Source organism: Dama dama, chromosome 5, assembly GCF_033118175.1.
Source record: "Dama dama isolate Ldn47 chromosome 5, ASM3311817v1, whole genome shotgun sequence".
Lineage (NCBI taxonomy): Eukaryota > Metazoa > Chordata > Mammalia > Artiodactyla > Cervidae > Dama > Dama dama.
In genome coordinates this window covers 130,614,174-130,634,637 of record NC_083685.1, presented here as the reverse complement: position 1 = coordinate 130,634,637, position 20,464 = coordinate 130,614,174, and the positions used below count along the sequence as shown (strand labels likewise).

At 54.1% G+C, this 20,464-nt stretch overlaps 1 protein-coding gene and 1 long non-coding RNA gene across 14 annotated transcripts in view; one reads left to right on the top strand and one right to left on the bottom strand.

The window, feature by feature from the left end:
• The window catches only part of ARSG (arylsulfatase G), a 100,865-nt gene that overhangs the window by 55,357 nt on the left and 25,044 nt on the right, over nucleotides 1-20,464 (top strand). For 9 of the 13 annotated variants that reach the window (XM_061145015.1, XM_061145006.1, XM_061145013.1 and 6 more), the window contains exons 3-6: nucleotides 10,550-10,737; nucleotides 13,612-13,659; nucleotides 14,711-14,822; nucleotides 16,328-16,465. In XM_061145015.1, coding sequence (XP_061000998.1) covers nucleotides 10,550-10,737; nucleotides 13,612-13,659; nucleotides 14,711-14,822; nucleotides 16,328-16,465 — 486 coding nt within the window. Of the gene's footprint in view, nucleotides 1-10,549; nucleotides 10,738-13,611; nucleotides 13,700-14,710; nucleotides 14,823-16,327; nucleotides 16,466-20,464 lie in introns of those variants that run through there. The other 4 variants (XM_061145011.1, XM_061145014.1, XM_061145018.1 and 1 more) reach the window with 3 other exon arrangements.
• On the bottom strand, nucleotides 10,759-15,285 carry LOC133057896 (uncharacterized). Its single transcript, XR_009693120.1, has 3 exons — nucleotides 15,065-15,285; nucleotides 11,842-11,990; nucleotides 10,759-11,526 (listed from the first exon to the last, which is right to left on the bottom strand). It is a non-coding gene; the product is annotated as an uncharacterized LOC133057896 (long non-coding RNA).

Below are 20,464 nucleotides of genomic sequence, written 5' to 3'. Positions count from 1 at the left end.
AAACTGCATGTGCGCTGCCACCTCTCAGGACTGTCTCAGCCATTCTGCTGCCTTGGGGATTTTGTAGGACCTGGGGAGGTGCTGGAAGCTGCAGGAGAGTGAAGTCTGATAGATGCCCAAGAGCGAGGGCAGGAAGAACTTTGTGAAGGAGACTTATATCAGCCAGAGAAAGACCCTCCCCCACCAGGGCATCCCCTTCCGGCCTTCTCTACTCCGCCCCTGACCCTATAATTCAGTAATCCAGGTTCAGGGTGGGGGACCCTCCTTAGGGAGAAAGCCTCTCCTCCTGTGAGCTTCACCTTTAACTCTGAGCTGTTTGCTCTGGGACGTCCCATTCTGTCTTCCCTTTGTAAATCCTCAGCATCGAGGGATGGGGCTTTGCGTCTTTGTCCTTGGGGCAGTGCGTCAAATAGGCATAAACCTCGTGTGATGCCTACCTGTCCCCTGGGACAAGGTGAAGACTGTGTTTATCCTTGTGTAGCAGACGGGGACATGCAGGGACACGCTAATCTTGGCGACAGCCGGTCTCAGAGAAGAGGAACTGAACCATTCACCAGCCAGCGCAGTGGGCGCCAGTCGTTCTGCCTTTAAGTCTCCCAGCTGTAGCCGTTCAACAGCGAGTCTCTGCTAAGGGCACATCATGAGTCACACTGGGAGGCTCCGGCCAGCTCTGCCCTTAAGAGTGTTTTACAGTCTGGTGGAAAATCAAGACAGGAAAAGCAGCCTTTAGGATGCAGAAGGAAGAGCAGGAACTCCAGAAGCATCTCCCACCCCTGAGTTGGATGTAATCAGATTGACATTCTGGGGGGACAGAATTAGCATATGACTGGTACATCGTCACAGGCACAAATGAGCAAGGTCGAGCTGGGCTTCTCACCTTTCAAACAATAAAGGCCCAGGGCAAGAAGCTCGTGAAGGACACAGCTGTGGGACCACAGGAAAGAAAGGCCACTTCTCCAGAGGGGAGCTGGGAGGGACTCCCTGGAGCTTATTGGTTAGGACTGTAAAGATGAGTAGGAATTAGCTAGCAAGGGGAGGTGGCGGGAAAAGCAAGAGCAGAGACCCAGCATTGACAGATATCCCTTCTCTCTACAAATATGCGTACAGGCCTCCCCCGCCCCGCCCCCAGCATCACTGTCCTCGGTGCTGAGGATCCATCCAGACGATACACAGCCCGCGCTCTGCTGGGTCTGGCTGGCAATCTCATGGTTGAGGACGGCACCAGAGTGAGTGTGCAGGCTGGATGGAGGGCCTGTGGATGGAGCAGCTGCTGCAGGGCCTCCCTGCAGGTATCTGAGGGCTCTGAGCCCTGAAGTCACCCACAGCGTTTCGGATGGACTATTCCAGCTCACGGGCGTGGCCCACACCGGTGACTGGGAGGGCAGGGGTGCGCTTGCAGGACGGCTCAGCTTGTGACGGTGGCCGCTGGCAGACGTGTCCCGTCTGGGAGGCCCTGCGATGCTTGTGTGCCCATCTTTTTTTTTTTTTTTTTTAATTTTTGAAGCTTCAGAAAAGTTATTTCTACCAACTGTAGAAATGTATGTTTTGCTATTATCCAACAACAGCAAAACATACATCTTTCTCAAACTTACATGGGACATTTGCCAAAATGGATCACATTCAGGGCCATAAATTGTGTGCCCATCTGGTTATCAAGTACCTGGTGGGTGTCCACTGCGAGAGTGTGGAAGGGAAATGGGAGACTTGCCAAGGAGCATACCAAGCTCAGCTGCCAGGGACATTTTTGGGAAAAGAATAAGAGTAGGAGTGATGGATGGATGGGTGAGTTAATGGATGGATGAGTGGATGGATGGAAGGGTGGATGGATGGAGGGGTGGATGGATGGAGGGATGGAGGGGTGGGTGGATGGAGGGGTGGGTGGATGGAGGGAGGGATGGAGGGGTGGGTGGATGGAGGGGTGGGTGGATGGATGGATGGAGGGGTGGGTGGATGGAGGGGTAGGTGGATGGATGGAGGGGTAGATGGATGGATGATTGGGTGGACAGATGGATGGATGAGTGGGTGGGTGAATGGATGGATGAGTGGATGGATGGAGGGATGGAGGGGTGGGTGGATGGAGGGGTAGGTGGATGGATGGAGGGGTAGATGGATGGATGATTGGGTGGACAGATGGATGGATGAGTGGGTGGGTGAATGGATGGATGAGTGGATGGATGGAGGGATGGAGGGGTGGGTGGATGGAGGGGTGGGTAGATGGAAGGAGGGATGGAGGGGTGGATGGATGGAGGGGTGGGTGGATGGAGGGGTAGGTGGATGGATGGAGGGGTAGATGGATGGATGATTGGGTGGACAGATGGATGGATGAGTGGGTGGGTGAATGGATGGATGAGTGGATGGATGGAGGGATGGAGGGGTGGGTGGATGGAGGGGTGGGTGGATGGAGGGAGGGATGGAGGGGTGGATGGATGGAGGGATGGGTGGATGGAGGGGTAGGTGGATGGAGGGGTGGGTGGATGGAGGGGTGGATGAGTGGATGAGTCAGCAAAACACACCAAGTGGGCTATTTGCTGCCACATTTCCTTCTATTTTATTTTATTTTTTTGACGGCACGCCTTGTGGGATCTTAGTTCCCCAGTCAGGGATTGGACCCCTGCCCCTGAAGGAGAAGCACAGAGCCTCTGGACCGCCAAGGAACTCTCTGCCCATGGCTGCTCAGTGGTCCCAGCTAGCACCCTTCTCACTAAACAGCAGCAACGCGGCGGCTGAGCTGACCGCGTCTGCTGACGTCCTGCTGCTGCCCTTTCCTAGGTCCCCCACCCACCTCTGTCCCTCCACACTCAGAGGCCGCTCTGCACGCAGATGGTCGTTAAAGCCTGTTTCCACCTCCACGCCTTTAAATTATGAATGGAGCCCAGATAGCTTTTATTCCAGTCACACAGCCATTTAGAGAGTTGAAAGAGCAGGGCTCATCCTCTGTTTAAAATTCCTTGTAAATGAAGGCTGGACACGCTTCACTTCGAGATGTTGTATCTCCGGGGCTTTCGAGGCCACGTTTCCTGCGCTCACGTTCCCCGATTCTAATATGAGTAATTGATGCAATGGCGAGTTGCTTTGGTTTCTGTCTGGCTGTGTCTTAATTTGCGTTGATTTTCCTCTTCACGGGCTGCTGTAACGTCTGGCTCTGTATTTCTAGCTTCCCTTTACCATGTCGATTCAGGCTTTAATTAGGACCCCTGTCGGTGAACTGGCCCAAGCCTGCCCAGAAAGAGTTGGGAAAAAACAAAGGACGCTTTGCAAAGAGCAAGACCATTTTATTGCTTATTAATTAGTCCCTGCCAAACGGAGAGGGAGGCTGGGAGGGGGGAGGTGACCTGGAGGTCAGTGCGCTGGGCTGCGTGGGGTGTTGGCAGGCATTTTTTGTGTGGGGGGTGGGGGAGGTACAGCCAGGGCTTTCCAAAGACTTGGAAATCAAGGACATAAGGTTGTTGCTGAGAGTTAAGCTATGAACTTTAGCTCTCAGTGGGGAAGGAATTGAACCCTAAAAGCATCCGCTTAAGCGATTATGTGGAAAATGGACTAACATGCTTTTTCAAATCAAATGACCCGGGCCTCTCTCTTCAAGTTTTGTTCATTTTGCTGGAGCAGCCCCATCACCCTGAGGCACTCTGCTTGGGGCTGCAGTGACCCCTGGGAGCCCCGTCTTCATAGAACCTACAGTCCGGGGAGGAACTCAGAGTTCCTTTTTTTTTAAAATAAATATTCACTTATTTATTAATTTGGCTGCTCTGGGTCTTAGTTGCAGAATGCAATCAAGATGTTCTCATCGTGGCCTGTGGGATCTAGTGACCTCTTGAGGGAGCTTCCCCGGTGGTGCTAGTGGTAAAGAGTCAGCTGCCAGTGCAGGGGACACAGGTTCGATCCCCGGGTCGGGAAGATCCCCTGGAGGAGGAAATGGCAGCCCACTCCAGTATTCCTGCCTGGAGACTCCCATGGACAGAGGAGCCTGGCGGGCTCTGGTCCATGGGGTCACAAAGAGTCAGACAGGACTGAGTGGGGAATGAAGAAATGTGGGGTCTCGTTCCCTGACCAGAGATGGAACCCCGGAGTCCTGCATGGAAGCTCAGAGCCTTAGCCCTGGGCCACCAGGGAAGACCCGCAGGGTGACATCCTTCCGCAGGATTCTGCGGTGGCGTTTCCAAGAGGATGGAATGGGCGTATTCAATGAGAGACCACTCTCAGCACAGTTGGTAGGTAAAACCAGGCAAGCACAGTGGCATCAACCCAGGACAAGTGTTTTGGGCACTGCCTGGATGTATCCGCCAGTTGGGGCTGCTGTAACATGCAACCAAATGGGTGGCTTAAACAACAGACATTTATTTCTCACAGTTCCAGAAGCCAGGACGTCCAAGATCTGGGTGCCAGCTGGGTCAGGTTCTGGTGAGGCCCCTCTTCCGGGCTGGTAGACGGCCACCTTCTCACTGTGTCTTCACTCAGAGCAGAGAAAAAACTCTTCCTTTTCTTGTGCGCTTAGTCGCTCAGTCACGTCCGACTCTTTGCGACCCCGTGGACTGTAGCCCGCCAGGCTCCTCTGTCCATGGGATTCTCCAGGCAAGAACACTGGAGAGGGTTGCCATTTCCTTCTCCAGGGGATCTTCCCAGCCCAGGGACTGAACCCAAGTCTCCTGCATTGGCAGGCGGATTCTTTACCACGGAGCCGCCTGGGCAGCCTAGGTTAGTGAATGAGGACTTTCTCTGTGGCCACGTGAACTCTCTGAGCTCATTAGCTCCACACTCCTCCAGGCGAACGTGGGATTCTGATTGCCTGTGTGCAGGAAGCAGACGCACCGGCCCTGCTCACACTCTGGTTCCTCCGCCTGTCCTTGGAGGTCAGCTGGGAAATGGGCGTTCGGGTGTCACTCAAGTGGTGTGTGTGGCTATGAGTCAGGCCGTCAGGGTGTGCAGCAGCGGGGTTGAGTCCCAGACCAGTGACTGGTGTTTGGGTGGTTTTAGGGCCGCCCCTTCTGTGGACCAGCTCAGACCAGTGACTGATGTTTGGGTGGTTTTAGGGTGATCCCTTCTGTGGACCAGCTCAGCTGCTGGGCTTTTCCCGGGTGGAAGGGGACACGGGAAGAATGTGGGATTTGGGGTTTGGACAGGCCTGGGTGCAAATTCTAGCTCTGTCCTTTCCCAAGTGTAGGTATCTCCAGTCTTTTTTTTTTTTAATTTTTAAAAATTTGTTCATTTTTAATTGGAGGATAATTGCTTTACAATGTTGTGTTGATTTCTCCAAATGTCAGCATGAATCAGCCATTGGTTATACATATGCCCCCTCCCTCCAGAGCCTCCCTCCCACGTCCAGGCTTGTTTGTTTATTTAATTTCTCTTTAATGTTTATTTTTATTTATGTATTTATTTGACTGCGCTGGGTCTTGGTCGCGGTGTGGAATCTTGGTTCCCTGACCGGGGATCGAACCCCTGGCCCCTGCACTGGGAGTGCAGAGTCTTAGCCACTGGACCACCAAGGAGGCTCCAGGGACTGGTCTTTGACACAAAACAGGGACTGGACAGAGCAAGATGCATCCATGTTCCTGCCAGCGGCATGGTCTTGGGAAGGTTGCTCACACTCTCTGCTTTACCCTTCTTATCTGTAAAATGGAATTCTGATGATTTGAAATGATGTATGTGATACGATTAGGGTAGTAGCCACTTGGTAAATGGTAGCTATGTGTTTTTTTGGCATGTGGGATTTTACTTCCCCGACCAGGGACTGAACGCGAGCCCCTGCATTGGAAGCTTGGAGTCTTAACCACTCGGCCACCAGGGGCGTCCCATTGGAGGCTCTTCCTAGAGTCATAAGGCAAACATACATCAAGTCAGTGGATTATTATTATTTTTTAATTGGGCTTCCCTGGTGGCTCAGACGATAAAGAATCTTCCTGCAATGCAGGAGACCTGGGCGTGATTCCTGGGGGGGGAAGACCCCCTGGAGAAGGGAATGACTGGCTACCCACTCCAGTATTCTTGCCTGGAGAATCCCATGGACAGAAGCCTGGTGGGTTATGGTCCACGGAGTCGAGCAGAGCCGAACGCGACTGAGAACCAACATTAGTTGACGAGCTGGACACGACTTAGCGCGCGCGCACACACACACATGCACGCACACACACGCGCACATGCAAGCACACACGCGCACATGCAAGCACACACGCGCACGCACACACATGCGCGTGCACACACGCTCACATCACGCATGCGCACACGCACACACGCGCACACACATGCACAGACGCACGCACACACGCACATATACACGCACACGCACACACACACACGTGGCAACTGAAACATGGCACAAATGGCCCTATCTGAAAAACAGACTCAGAGACGAGGAGAACAGGCTGCATATTTGCACCCTAGTCTCAGCTTACATGGCCCATTTTTGAGGAGCGCTTGCTGCAATTACCCACCTCTGAGTCGGAACCGCGTGCGGCCTGAGGGCGGTGACCGACCCTCTGCTGTCACGAGCTGCGCTCCAGGCCCCGCCCCCGGCTCGTCGCCGCGTGACAGCCGGCACTCCCGCAGCCCCAGCCCAGAAAGGGCGCCGCTGCGGCTCGTGAACCCGACTCTGGACAGACCTCCTCTTTGGTTTGGCCTTCTGGGCTGGTTAGGCCAATATTTCAGGCTACCGGCTACGGTGGGTACTGAGGCCCTGCCCTTCTGGGTTTATGTCACTGTAGCTTGAGACTCAGGGGGAAGAAAGAGCTATTCCTCTCTCTCTCGGTCGGAAAATTCCAGGTTTGGGGGGCTTTCCTGGTGGCTCAGTGGTAAAGAATCCACCTGCTGATGCAGGAGACACGGGTTCGATCCCTGGTCCAGGAAGATCCCACATGCTTCGGAACAACTCAGCCTGTGCGCCCCAACTACTGAGCGTGAGCTCTCCATCCCGGGAGCAAAATGACTGAAGCCCGTGCGCCCTAGAGTCTGTGCTCCACAAGAGGAGCTGCCCAGGGAGAAGCCCTCCCACTGCAGCTAGAGAAAAACCTGGTGCAGCAATGAAGACCCCGCAGTGCCCAAAGTAAATAAATAAAATATATACAAAGAGAATATTATGTCTGAACAAAGCTATATTAAGAAAAAGAGTTTGGGAAAAAAAGGAAAAGAGAAGAAGATTCCGGGTTTGGGTTCTGAATCGCCATGCTCGGGTCATGGGTCGTGGCCCAAACACTAGGGAGGGGTCTGTGCGGCTCTGCTGGGCCCGAGTCTGGGTGGGTGCGTGTGGGGGCGGGGAGCAGGAGTGCACACCCCGGGGAACCCCCGATAGCAAGTGCCCCGGTGCTGTCAGACGAGTGTCTGCCTTCAGGCGCGAGGAAGCTTCACAAGCCCAGAAGTCAAAGTCAGGATCATCCTTCTGGGGAAGAAGAGCTCCTGAGGCAAGGGCTTCCCTGGTGGCTCAGTGGTGAAGAATCTGCCTACCAGTGCAGGAGATGTGGGTTCGATCCCTCGGTCAGGAAGGGCCCCTGGAGAAGGGACTGGCAACCCACTCGAGTGTTCTTGCCTGGAGAATCCCATGGACAGAGGAGCCTGGTGTCCATGGGGTCCCAAAGAGTGGGACACCACCGAGCGACTCTCACTGGCCTTTGTGACAGTGGTAGGCTTTGAGGGTTAGGTCAGAACTGGGAAGGGTGGGAAGAGTCCAGGTGTGCAGGCTGAGCTCCAGCCGAGGGAGGTGTCGGCCGGCAAGATGCCTGCGGTGGGGGATGGCAGAGGCGGGGCTGGGAGGTGCTCCAGGACCCTGTCCTGTTGGGGGATCTTTGGGGATCTGTGGCGTGGTGTGTTCGTTGCCAGGAGCCGCGGTAACCAAGCCCCGCAAACTGAGTGGCTTAAAACACCAGCAGTGCCTCGTCTCGTGGTTCAGGAGGCTGGAAGCTAGGGGTGAAGGTGCTGGCGGGGCCTCGCCCCCTCTGAAGGTCTGGAGGATGCCCCTCTGCACCTCCCCGCCTCCCGGTGGCCGTGGGTGTCCCGAGCAGGTCCAGCCACGACCTGCGGGCAGGTGGCGATGCTCTGAGAGAAGCTGGCCCCTGGGAACCAACTGGGAGCCCAGCGGTCAAGGGAGGGCAGGGAGGCTTCTTCCAACCACAAGGGATGGAGGGTTAGGAGGAAGTGCTGGCTGGGTGTGAAGGCAGAGCCGGGGCCCCGGACTCCCCGGGACCAGAGCGCGGCTGCACCCGGCACACACGGACCCCACGATGTGGGCGCCCCTGCCCTCACTCCGTCAGGTGGAGGCATCGCCTGCCTGCTTGAAGAGCGTGGGCGCAGGCCCAGGCCCGTGCTTCCAGACGGCGCAGCTGGGGCCTCACAGGGCACGTCTCTGCCCCCGGGGGCTGCTGCTCCTTCTTGGCCCCCGTGAAATCTGGCGTCCAGGAATTCCCCCATCTTCCAGGGCCGAGGCCTGGTCTCTTTAGCAAGACTCACCGTGTTCACAGGAGCAGAGAGGGTGGGGACATCGTCCACTCTGCACGCGCTGGGTGGTGCCCACCGTGTGCCGGGCTGGGGGCCGGAGGGGGAGGGCCGCTGTCCCGCCATCTCTGCCCTAGTGCTGACCTGCTGAGTCACAGGCCGTCCCCAAAGTCAGGGGCTCGCGACAGCCACCACTTGACTGTAGCTCGTGATGCCAGGGGTCAGACATCCAGGCATCTCTTGAGTGGGCAGTTCTTTTCTGCCTTGGGTTGACTGAGGCCACTCTGGGGAGATTCAGTAGGCAGACGGCTGGGCTGGGAGGTCCAGGTTGCCTTGCTTGAACGCGTGATGTTTAGACACTGATGACCTCAGCTGGCACCGTGGACCGCAGCAGCTATGACCATCCAGGCAGCCTTGGGGTACTTAGTTTCTCATATGGCAGACAACACTTTCACCACCTCATCGGTACAGAACCTGGTTTTACCTGTGTTTCTGTTTAAAGACATCTCATTTAATATGTGCATCAAAGTCATTCAGTTGTATCTGACTCTTTTTGACCCCATGGAGCCCACCAGGCTCCCCTGTCCGCGGGATTCTCCAGGCAAGAATACTGGAGTGGGTTACCATGCCCTCCTTCAGGGGTTCTTCCCGACCCAGGGATTGAACCCGGGTCTCCTGCACTGTAGGCAGATTCTTTACCATCTGAGTCATCTGCTTCCCTGGCGGCTCAGCTTCCCTGGTGACCCAGATGGTGAAGAATCTTCCTGCAGTGCAGGAGACCCGGGTTTGATCCCTGGGTCGGGAAGATCCCCTGATAAAGGGCAGGGCAACCAACTCCAGTATTCTTGCCTGGAGAATCCCATGGACAGAGGAGCCTGGCTCTTTCTCCATGGAGGCTATAGTCCATGAGATTGCAAAGAGTCGGACATGACTGGGTGACTTATTTAATACATATTTGATTCATTGACATTGAACTGAAGGTCAACAGCACCATGCTTACTGTGAATGAAGCTTGTCTGACACATGCATTTTCTCCATAAGGCCCATCACAGCCTTCTCAAGCTTAGACATGCTGGCCAGACCTTGAGTACTGAGCTTGGGATTGTTTTAAGCAGTAAAATCATCAACAGAAAGAAAACCGTTGAAAAACCATGGCACTGAATTGCCTGTGACAAGGAGGACACTTGCTTGGCGTGTGAGAGCCATGAGTATTGATTTTGGGGTTATAGGTACTTTGAGTACATGAATTCAAAATATATAATCTGCAGATAAAGGGGATATGCAGTCCATTCAATATGTTGGATTAAATCTAGTTCAGTTAGCTATGTGACCTTGAATTAGTTGCGTTATCTCTGTGGGCTTCATTTTCTTTTTCGGGTGGGTCATGTTGCAAGGTTTGTAGAGTCTTAGCTCCCCAACCAGGGATTGAACCCATGTTGCTTGCAATGGAAGTTAAGGAATCTTAACCCCTGGACCACCAGGAAAACACCAGTGGGCTTCATTTTCTTTGTTGTTGTTCTTGTTCAATTGCTAAGTCGTGTCCCACTCTTTGCAACCCTATGCACTGCATTACCCCAGACTCCTTTGTCCTCTGCTGTCTCCTGGAGCTTGCTCAAATTCATGTCCATTGAGTTGGTGATGCCATCCAACCATCCCATCCTTCGTTTCCCCCTTCTCCTCCCGCCTTCAATCTTTCCCAGCATCAGAGTCTTTTCCAAGGAGTCAGCTCTTCACATCAGGTGGCCAAAGTATCGGAGCTTCAGCTTCAGCGTCAGTCCTTCCAATGAATATTCAGGGTTGATTTCCTTTAGGATGGACTGGTTTGATCTCCTTGCAGTCCAAGGGACTCTCAAGAGTCTTCTCCAATACCACAGTTTGAAAGCATCAGTTCTTCATAGCTCAGCTTTCTTTATGGTCCAACTCTCACATCCATACATGACTATTGGAAAAACCATAGCCTTGACTAGACGGACCTTTGTTGGCAAAGTGGTCTCTGCTTTTTAATATGCTGTCTAGGTTTATCGTTTACCTGCCCCACACCTGGATATCTTGGCGCTCCTCCCCAGCACTGGGCCCCAGGTGACTGCTATTGTTCATGTCTGGACCCCCCCATCACTCTCCTCTCCCCCAGGTTCGTGGATTTCCACGCAGCGGCCTCCACCTGCTCACCCTCCCGGGCGGCCCTGCTCACTGGCCGGCTGGGCCTCCGCAACGGAGTCACTCACAACTTTGCAGTCACGTCTGTGGGGGGCCTTCCACTCAACGAGACCACCTTGGCCGAAGTGCTGCGGGGGGCTGGCTACGTCACGGGGATGATTGGTAACATGACCTCCGCCGCCTGGACCCCCGTCCCCTGCGCTACTGTGGTGGCTGCTTCCTTCGTCTGCAGAGCCATCTCTTCTGCTCGAGTCCACTTGTGTGTTCATTTCTTGCTGTGGAAACTAGAAATGCTTTCAGCTCTCAGTATCAATAATTGGAAAGACCTAACAGCAGACTAGGGCTTCCCAGGTGGTGCTAGTGGTAAAAACCCACCTGCCAGTGCAGGAGACCCAGGAGGTTGGGGTTTGATCCCTGGGTCGGGAGGATCCCATGGAGGAGGAAAGGGGAACCCACTCCAGTGTTCTTGCCTGGAGAATCACATGGACAGAGGAGCCTGGTGGGCTACAGTCCACGGGGTTGCAAAGAGTCGTACACAAGTTAGCGGCTGAGCACAACAGTGGACTAAACCACCTACAGAACTAGCTGCTCCCGCCCTTCCTACAGCGGCCAAGGCAACCCAGCATCCCAGGGGCATCCTCAGTCCACCTGCACTTTTTTTTTTTAATTGGAGGACAATTGCTTTACAATGCTGTGGAGGCCTCTGCTGTACATGGACTGGAGTCAGTCACAATTATACAGATACCCCTCCCTCTTGAGCCTCCCCCACCCCCATCCCACCCCTCGGGGTCATCAGGGCAGGAGCTGAGTTCCTGAGCTGCAGGGCGGCTTCCCACTGGCTCTGTCACATGCGGCATGTGTGTGTCCATGCTGGCCTCTCAGTCATCCCCCGCCTCCTTCCCCTGCTGTGGACACCAGTCCGCTCTCCATCTCTGCGTCTCCATTTCTTCTCTGTACAGAGTGAAGTCAGAAAGAGAAAAACAAATTCCGTGTGTTAACGCCTCTGCTTTTTCTCCTAACTCTCCGAGAGTGGGTCCCGCAGGATTCACACCGCCCTCCCCTCCTCCGCACAGTGGTGTGGCAACGAGGGTCCCGCGGGGATGTCCTTGGGGCCTGCAGGAAGCAGGCGTTTCTGTGTGTCGGCTCGACCCCCGCTCTGGGTCAAGGAGCCTGACACATGCTTCAGGCCATCAGACTAGAGTGGGGGTCTTCACTGTCCGTGAGGATGAGCCCCAGTCCGCAGGAGGCGGGACTTAAGGTCCTAACCTGCTCTCCTTTCGGCCCCTTGTCTCCACGCCTGGAGGCCTGGATCCCGGTGAGACTGTCAGTGTGGGCTGAGCATCCTCGGGAGTGGGTCCTTGCATCCGCGTGACTCCCAGTCGGAGGAGGAGCTTTGGTCCCTGGGCTCGCTGACCCTAAGACGGGGGTGGGGGGTGGGGGTGGGGTGGGTTCTTCTCAAGCTGGATTGGATCGCACTTGCTCTTCATGCCTTTCAACCCCAAGAAGGCAACTGATTACAGATCAACTATTCACCGCTCACTATACCTTCTTCTGTTTTTTTCTGGGACAAGATACCAAAGCATATATCTCCTTGTTGAGACTATGACTTTCCCCAGAAGCACACTTACAGGGAAAATTAAAAGCCTGCAGAAGGAATATCGAGTCCACTGACACCACTCTCTCCTTGCTTATGATCTTTTTACTTTTTTTTTTCGCCTGTGTGGGGTCTTAGTTGCAGCATGCAAGATCTTTAGTTGTGGCCTGCAGACTCTTAGCTGTGGCCTGTGACATCTCGGTTCCCTGACCAGGGATCGACCTTGAGCCCCCTGCACTGGGAGCTCAGAGTCTTAGCCACTGGACCACCAGGGAAGCCCCTGTTTGCTTCTAACCTTGATCTGTGTTAATGGGTTTTTCCCTAGTTGTATACCTACCTCTCTGTCCTACTTTTCTGCCCTTCCTATTATTTTACGTTTCCTGGTGGTGTAATTTTACATATTTACTATCATTTTAGAAAGAATTTTAAAATTGTACTATGTCTATATTTCCACATCATACTGAACCTAAGTAGTCCATGTAATGCTTAATCCACTTCCCTTAACTTCTTATTACATAATTTCCCCCAAACCTTTAGACCAGTTGCTAGAAGGGACTCCCCGAGTACTGCCCCCACCCCCGCTCATACACACTTTCTGTAGAGGCAGCAGGTCTTTATTTGGGCTGCATGCATTGGTCTAAGGAAGATGGGTCGGAAGCATTTCATGGCAGCCACGTGAGAGCATGTACTGGGCCAGACTCCTGTGGTTGCCTGTTCATTTCCGCCCTTCATGCTGCTTCACACTCTGCCGTTTCTGTCTCCGCACCGCACCTTCTCTTCGTCCCCTCGCCGCCTGGGTTCGCCACAGCAGGGCGGACAGGGCAGCGAGTCCCGGGCTTGCCCCCCGCCCCCCCCCCCCAGCCCCTCCCAGCACGCTCACAGGCGGGAGCGCCTTGCGGTGCGGCTGCGGCTGCGGCTGACTTTTCCGATCTGCCGGCGGCTGCAGGGCCGCGGGGGGTGGGCCCCGGTCCCTCGCTCAGCCTCTGCAGGCGGCTGCTGCTGGCCAGGGAGGAAGGTGATGAAACCAGGTGCGAGCTGCATCTCTGGGGCCACGTGGGCGCTGCACCTGCTCCCCGGTCTTTGGCAAGGTCCCCAGCGCGGGGGGCCGAGCGGCCAGTGATGGAGGGGTGCTGCCCTGGGCTCTCCACCCTCACTGGGGGCAGAAGCTCAGCCTACTCACTCCTCTGGGCTCCTGGTAACCCGTCTTCCCCTTCCCTGGGCCATTTCCCGTGTGAGCCCTGAGTCATCCTGGCTCGCTTTCTGTCTCCCTGGGGACGACCCCTCCACCCCGAGAGCCAGGCTGGGGGTGGGCCAGCGTGCAGCATCTCTGCGTGTCGTCAGGAAGGGGCAAAGCCCACGGGGACCCCAGCGTGCGCTCAGCGCCCCGGCGGGCTGGGCCCTCGGGGACTCCTCTGAGAGCCCCTCTGTCTTGTCTTCTGCAGGGAAGTGGCATCTTGGGCACCATGGCTCTTACCACCCCAACTTCCGTGGTAAGGATTCTCCAGAGGACCGGCTGCCTGGGAAACAGAGGTGTCTGAGTGAAAAGACTCATTGGGTTTAAGCCGTCCAGACCCTGGGCCACCTCTCTCCTGAGTCAGGACGCCCTCGTTCGCAGGGTCACTTGGGGGGTCCGGGGCACCCAGACTGCCGCTCCTCTCGCGTGCCTCTCGCCTGGTCCTTGTCCTGGCCCCCCTCTGTCTCCCCTCGGGGCCCCCTCATTGCGAGGCCATCAGCATTTTCCGTGACCCTGTTCTCCCGTGTCGGGGAACAGTGGCCCCGTGAGGTCCCGTGTGGTGAGAGGTCAGATTGTCTGAGGGGTTCGCTGAAGCAGGGACTGGGGGGTGGGTAGGGGAGTCCTGTGAAAACATCACACTGAAGCTTGTGCTGCAGAAGGCCCAGGGTGAGTAGAGGGGTCTCAGAAAAAAGTCAACTCGGGGTTTTCAGTTCTCACTTTGACCCTCATGTCCTCCCCCGTCCCAAGTCCAATCCTGCCAACCCTCAGCATCCAGCTGAGATGCCAGCTATTTTGAGAAGCAGTTTGAAATTTCCATCTCAACCCCAGCCCCGCCCCCCCTCCCCCCCAGCATCCTGGGGTGCCTTCCTCCTCTGATGTCTCTTGTTGGCTTCCTGGGAAGCTTGCTCTTCAAGCTAAATCTCTATTTCTTATCTCCTCTTCAGATGGGAAGTTTCTTGAGGGCAGAAAGTCTTCTTTTGTCCCTCAAAGTGTCGTGTAGGGAGTAGATTTGCCCCAGATATTTCCTGCTGTGTCCAGGACAGCATTGGGCACGGTAGGAGTCCAGGAATTCTCCCCGCTTCCTTCCCCTTCGGGTTAACTCTAATCACAAGATGTTTTGCAAATCTAGTCTTGCGGCCGGCCGGGAGCCAGCAACGTGTTTTCCTTGCATACTTACCGAAGGATATTCATCAAATCCTCTTTTAATTACACACTCATAACACTGCAGAATTAAATCACGGAAAATTAAATCTCTGTCCTGGGTGTAAGAACGCAGGCCCGCAGTCTAACCGGTGCTTCTGTTCCAGGCTTTGACTACTACTTCGGGGTCCCCTACAGCCACGACATGGGCTGCACTGACACCCCTGGCTACAACCACCCCCCGTGCCCGGCGTGTCCCCGGGGCGACAGACCATCCAGGTAATTCTGGCCAAGGTGTCGGCTCTGGGCGTCAGAGCAAGGGGAAGTCCCGGGGGTGTGGTCCATCCAGAGGAGACAGAGAGGCCTCGGAGGACCAGTAATCTCAGCAAAGAAAGGTCTCGATGGCTGATTCATGTCAATGTATGGCAAAAACCACTACAATATTGTAATTAGCCTCCAACTAATAAAAATAAATGGAAAAAAAAAAGATTGAACCAAAAAAAAAAAGAAAGGTCACGTACCTTTAGTGCAAATCTTATGCATTATGTGCGTGGCAGGCAAGAACACTTTCTGTGGAGATGAGGGGACAGCACTTTTTTAATTGGAATTTTCCAGTTTCCTTGGACTGTTGAGCTCAGTTGGGGGAGGGGGTGCTACCAGGTCTCACGCGGGTGGCCTCCCCTCTCTTGTCCTGGACCACGCACCTATCCCGCCAGGGGACGGGAGGAGGGAGACAGGAAGAGTGCTCAGGCTCCTGGCGCGCCCCAGCCCCGCCCGCAATGAGGCGGCGTCCCAGCGTCGGAATGCCGGCAGGCACTCAACAGGATGCTTTCAAAACGTGTTCAGTGAAATGGGGAAGTGCTCACAATAGAATAGTAAGTGAAAAAAGCAGGAAACAAATCATCAACACGGATCTGAACTGCGTCTGTATTTACACCTCTAATAGCCCCAAAGGAAATACGCCAGAATGGCGACCATGGTTCATTCAGGCCGGTTGTGCCATTAAGAAGTTTTCATTTTTTTTCTCTCTCATTGTATTTTTCCAATATTCTGTAATCAGCACGCAATACGTTTCCTATCAGAAAAAGACCGTAATCAGGTGATAAAGCCAGGTGCTCTGCTTGGTCAGAGCATGCACCGAGGTTATTTGCAAGGTTTGCAGGCGTCTGGGCTGCTTGGGGCAAGTGAGTCTCAGATGGCTTACTAATAACACAGTAGTTAGTGTAATAACGGCCATTTATTGAGACACTGTTACCGTCTAAGCTCCCTGCATGCTGATTTGTTGTCCGTGTGACCATGGACCGAGGCAACTGTTTCTCCTGATTGTCCAGGGACAGCGCTTACCTCGTGGCCCGGGTCACAGTGGGCCTGTGACAGGGAACTGGAGAGTCCCCCCGGGTCCCCCTGAGTTGGGAGGGTGGGGTCAATGGGAAAAGTCAAGGCTACTGATTGGTTCTGGGACTCTGCTTGAGTATCTCAGTTTGTTTAGACCTCAGTTTCTCTCCCAGCACAATAGGAATAATAGCACCCTAGCTCAAAAAAGTCATTGGGAGCCTCATTCAGTGCCGGGCCTGCCCAGGAGTGCACATGTCTGCTGGAAGGCAGTGGAAGGAGGTATCGTATCGGCCTCACACTCAGAGGAAGCGGGAGGCTGGAGAACCACCTGGGCCAGGCTGCTTGCTGTTGTGTGTTTATGCACATCGCCGCATCACGGCGTTTTGTCCGACTCCACGACTACCCGGGTCGTGGGAATGAGTGTTCTACCATCTGTGGTTTCCACACAGGAACCTTGAGCGGGACTGCTACTCTGACGTGGCCCTTCCTCTGTACGAAAACCTCAACATCGTGGAGCAGCCCGTGAACTTGAGCACCCTTGCACAGAAGTACGCCGAGAAGGCCACCCAGTTCATCCGGCAGGCGAGGTGAGGAGCCCTGCGCCCACCCCCGTGTCCCCTGGCCCAGCTGGGCTCAGAGTCGTGGCAGAGTTCCATTGCCCAACAAAGATGCACGTACGTCTCCTGGAAGAGATGCTCCTTGGAAAAGACCCTGATGCTCGGAAAGACTGGGGGCAGGAGGAGAAGGGGGCGACAGTGGATGAGATGCTTGGATGGCATCACCGACTCAGTGGACATGAGTTTGAGAAGACTCCGGGAGTTGGTGAAGGACAGGGAAGGCTGGTGTGCTGCAGTCCATGGGGTTGCAAAGAGTTGGACATGACTGAGCGACTGAACTGCAACAAATAAAGCTGGAAAACAGCATGTCTTGGGGCTCCAGGCCTGGGTTCCCAGGGCCGTAGGTGCAGGTCCATTCCCGGGGTCCTGCTCAGAGCATGCCCTAGTCATGGTCATGTGTCCTCTCTGAGGCGCGTCCCCCTCTCGAGGCCGGGGCCCATCCGCTATCTTCCGTGCGTTCAGAGTGTTTCTTGGGCTCCTTAGTTGGCAGGGCACATTCGCTGCTATCACAAACTTACCCCCAACCTATTGGCTGAAACAACAGCAGTTTATTCTCCTACAGATCTGGAGACCAGACGTCTGAAATGCGTCTCATGGGGGCTCAAGTCCAGGTATCAGCAGGACTGTTTCCTTCTCAAGTCTCCAGGGAGAATTGTTTCTTTTTCTTTTATTAAAAAATATTCATTTATTTTTTTGGCTGTGCCAGGCTTAGTTGCAGTGTGGGATCTAGCTCCCTGACCAGGGATTGAACCTGGGCCCCCTGCATTGGGAGGGTGGAGTCTTAGCCCCTGGACCACCGGGAAGTCCTGAGAATCGTTTCTTGTGTCTCCCAGCTTCTGGTGACTGTTGACATTTCTTGGCTGTGGTTGCATCATTCTGTTTTTTTGGCCACACCAAGGGCTTGCAGGGTCTTAGTTCCCCCACTAGGGATGGACCCTGGGCAGTGGAAGTGTGGCGTGCTGACCACTGGACCACCAGGGAGCTCCCTGGCCACTTCACTCTGCTCTCTGCTCCTGTGGTCTTCTTGCCCTTATTCTTCTGTAGTCAAGAGCCTCCCCCTGCCTCCCCCTTAGAGGACATTTGTGATTACGTTTAGGGTCTACTGGGCTTCTCTGGTGGCTTAGACAATAAAAAATCTGCCTGCAATGAGAGAGACCTGGTTTCGATCCCTGCATCAGGACGATCCCCTGGAGAAGGGAATGGCCGCCCACTCCAGTGTTCTTGCCTGGAGAATCCCATGGACAGAGGAGCCTGGCAGGCTGCAGTCCATGGGGTCGCAAAGAGTCAGACACGACCGAAGCGACTAACACGTTCACACTTAGGGTCTACTAAGACCGTCCAAGAAAAGCCTCTGATGTCAAGACCCTTAGCTTCATTGCATCTACAAAGTGCCCTTGGTCGTACAAGGTAACAGAGATTCCAGGAATTAGACCCTGGGTGTCTTTGGGGGCCGGTATTCATTTCTACTTGATCACACGACCTGCTCTAGACCCAGATTCTGAGGGCAGCGCCTTAGGCTTTAGAGGTGGCATCTTACGAGTTTTTCAGGCCTTTTCGCTGGTCTGCTTGTTTCTGTATCTTCCAGACAGCTGGTTTGAAGAGGGAAAAGCCCCTTCTCTCACTGGGGGCTGTCTTGGCTTCACGGTGCCCTGGGGCGGGCGCCCAGTCCATGGCTGGCGGGGCCTGTCCCCCACCACGTTTGCAGTGGGGCCTCCGTGCTCCTGGCGGGGTTTGGGGGAGTAGCAGCTAGCTGGGGGTTGACGGATGCCCCGAAGAGGAAGTGGTGCTGTTCAAACCAGTTAACTGACCAGTTGAAAGGCAAGCACGTCAGCGAACAAACTCTTTGTTGTAGGAAAGAGGCGAAGCATTTGTGAGTTTATTAATTCGTTATTGAGTGAAAAGTCACATGAATCCTGTTGGGTTTTAACTTGGTGGAGAGTAACCCTCAGGCACCTGGTCTCTGTAGGACTTGACCTGCCAGGTCGCCCGTGGTTTCTGAAGAGTCAGCACACACGAGGCCCCATCTGTGTTCCTTTCTCCTCCGTGACCCCCGACCCCACCTGGACTTGTTTGTCAAAACCACTGGGGGGTCCCTGGACTGTGGTTTCCTGCCCGCGCTCAGCAAGGGTCTCACCCCAGGACTTTGAACATTTTTCCTTAGATTCCTGACCTAGCAGGAATGCTGAAGGCTGATTCTTTTCTTTTGTTGTTTTTAAATGAAAGCATAGTTAATTTACAGTGTTGTGTTAATTTTTACTGTATAGCAAAGTGACTCCATTATACATTCTTTTTTATATTCCTTTCCATTCTAGTTTATCACAGGATATTGACTACAGTTCCCTATAGTCATACGGAACCGTATAGTCACAGCTCTACAGTAGGACCTTCTTGTTTACCCACCTACTTATAATAATTTGTATCTGCTAATCCCTAAACCCCAGTCCTCCTTCTCCACCCCCAGCCCCACCAGCCTGGGCAACAGCACGTCTGTTCTCTGTCAATCTGTTTCTGTTCCTTAGATAAGTTCATTTGTGTCATATTTTAGATTCCCCATGCAAGTGATGTTCTTTGTTGTTCAGACGCTAAGTCACGTCTAACTCTTTTGGGCTGTAACCCAAGGGCTGTAGCCCGCCAGGCTCCTCCGTCCGTAGGATTCTCCAGGCAAGAATACTGGAGTGGGTTGCCATTTCCTTCTCTGGGAGATCTTAAAGGCTGCCGTTTATTCAGTGCTTACTCTGGGCAGTTAATAGTCACAGCTCTGCCGGGGAGGCTTGGCAGTCCCCACTGCGCTGACGACTGAGGTTAAGTGGATGGCCCAGGGTCATCCATACACCTCTCGAAACTTTTCGTCTTCCCAGACTGAAACCCTGTCCCCATGAAACACCAGCTCCCTGTCGTCCCTTCCCCACAGCCCCCGACAACCACCATTCTACTTCCTGTCTGTCTGAAGCTGACTGCGCCGGGGCCCTCCTGTAAGTGGAGTCTGACCATGCTTGTCCTTTGGCGATGGCTCGTTCCATATAGCATGATGTCTACGAGGCTCATCCCTTGCATGTGAGACACTGCATTCTTTTATTTCATTTTCATGAATCGAAATAGCCACACATGGTGTGGCTACGGCATGGGACAGTGAAACTATAGAAGGGTAGCAAGGAAATTGTTGATTTTTTTAAATTTAATTTTTTTGGAGCATAATTGCTTTACAATATTGTATCGCTTTCTTCTGTACAAAAAAGTGAGTCAGCTGCACCTCTACAAATATCCTCTCCTTTTTGGATTCGCTTCCCACAGAATGTCAAGTAGAGTTCCCTGGGCTACACAGGAGGTTCTCCTTAGTTGTCTTTTTTTTTTTTTTTTTTAAGTATTTATCTCTTGTTAATCACTCAATTGTGTCCTACTCTTTGCGACCCCATGGACTGTAGCAGCCAGGCTCCTCTGTCCATGGGGTTCTCCAGGCAAGAATACTGGAGTGGGCTGCCACTTCTTTCTCCGGGGGCTCTTCCCGCCCCAGGGATGGAACCCCTGTCTCTTACGTCTCCTGCATCAGCAGGTGGGTTCTTTACCACTAGCACCACCTGGGAAGTCATCTGTTTTATACATAGTATAAAAAAGAAATTGTTGATTAAAATGGGGACGAGGAGGTCGCCATCCAGGACGTCTGTCCTTCAGAGAGAGCTGAGTCCACCCAGTCCCAATCGGGGGACCCCAGGAGTTGGGATGCAGGGGGTCTCTAGGTTTGAGGCAGAGATGAGCCTGGGGGGACTCAGAGAACGTGACGTGGTGGGGGGGGGGTGTGAACTGAGGTGAGCCGGGAAAGCTCAGGCCGGTTTGAAAGTTAAGTGCCAGGTTCAGTTCAGTTCAGTCTCTCAGTCCGTCCGACTCTTTGCGACCCCATGGACTGCAGCACGCCAGGCCTCCCTGTCCATCACCAACTCCCAGAGCTTACTCAAACTCATGTCCATTGAGTCG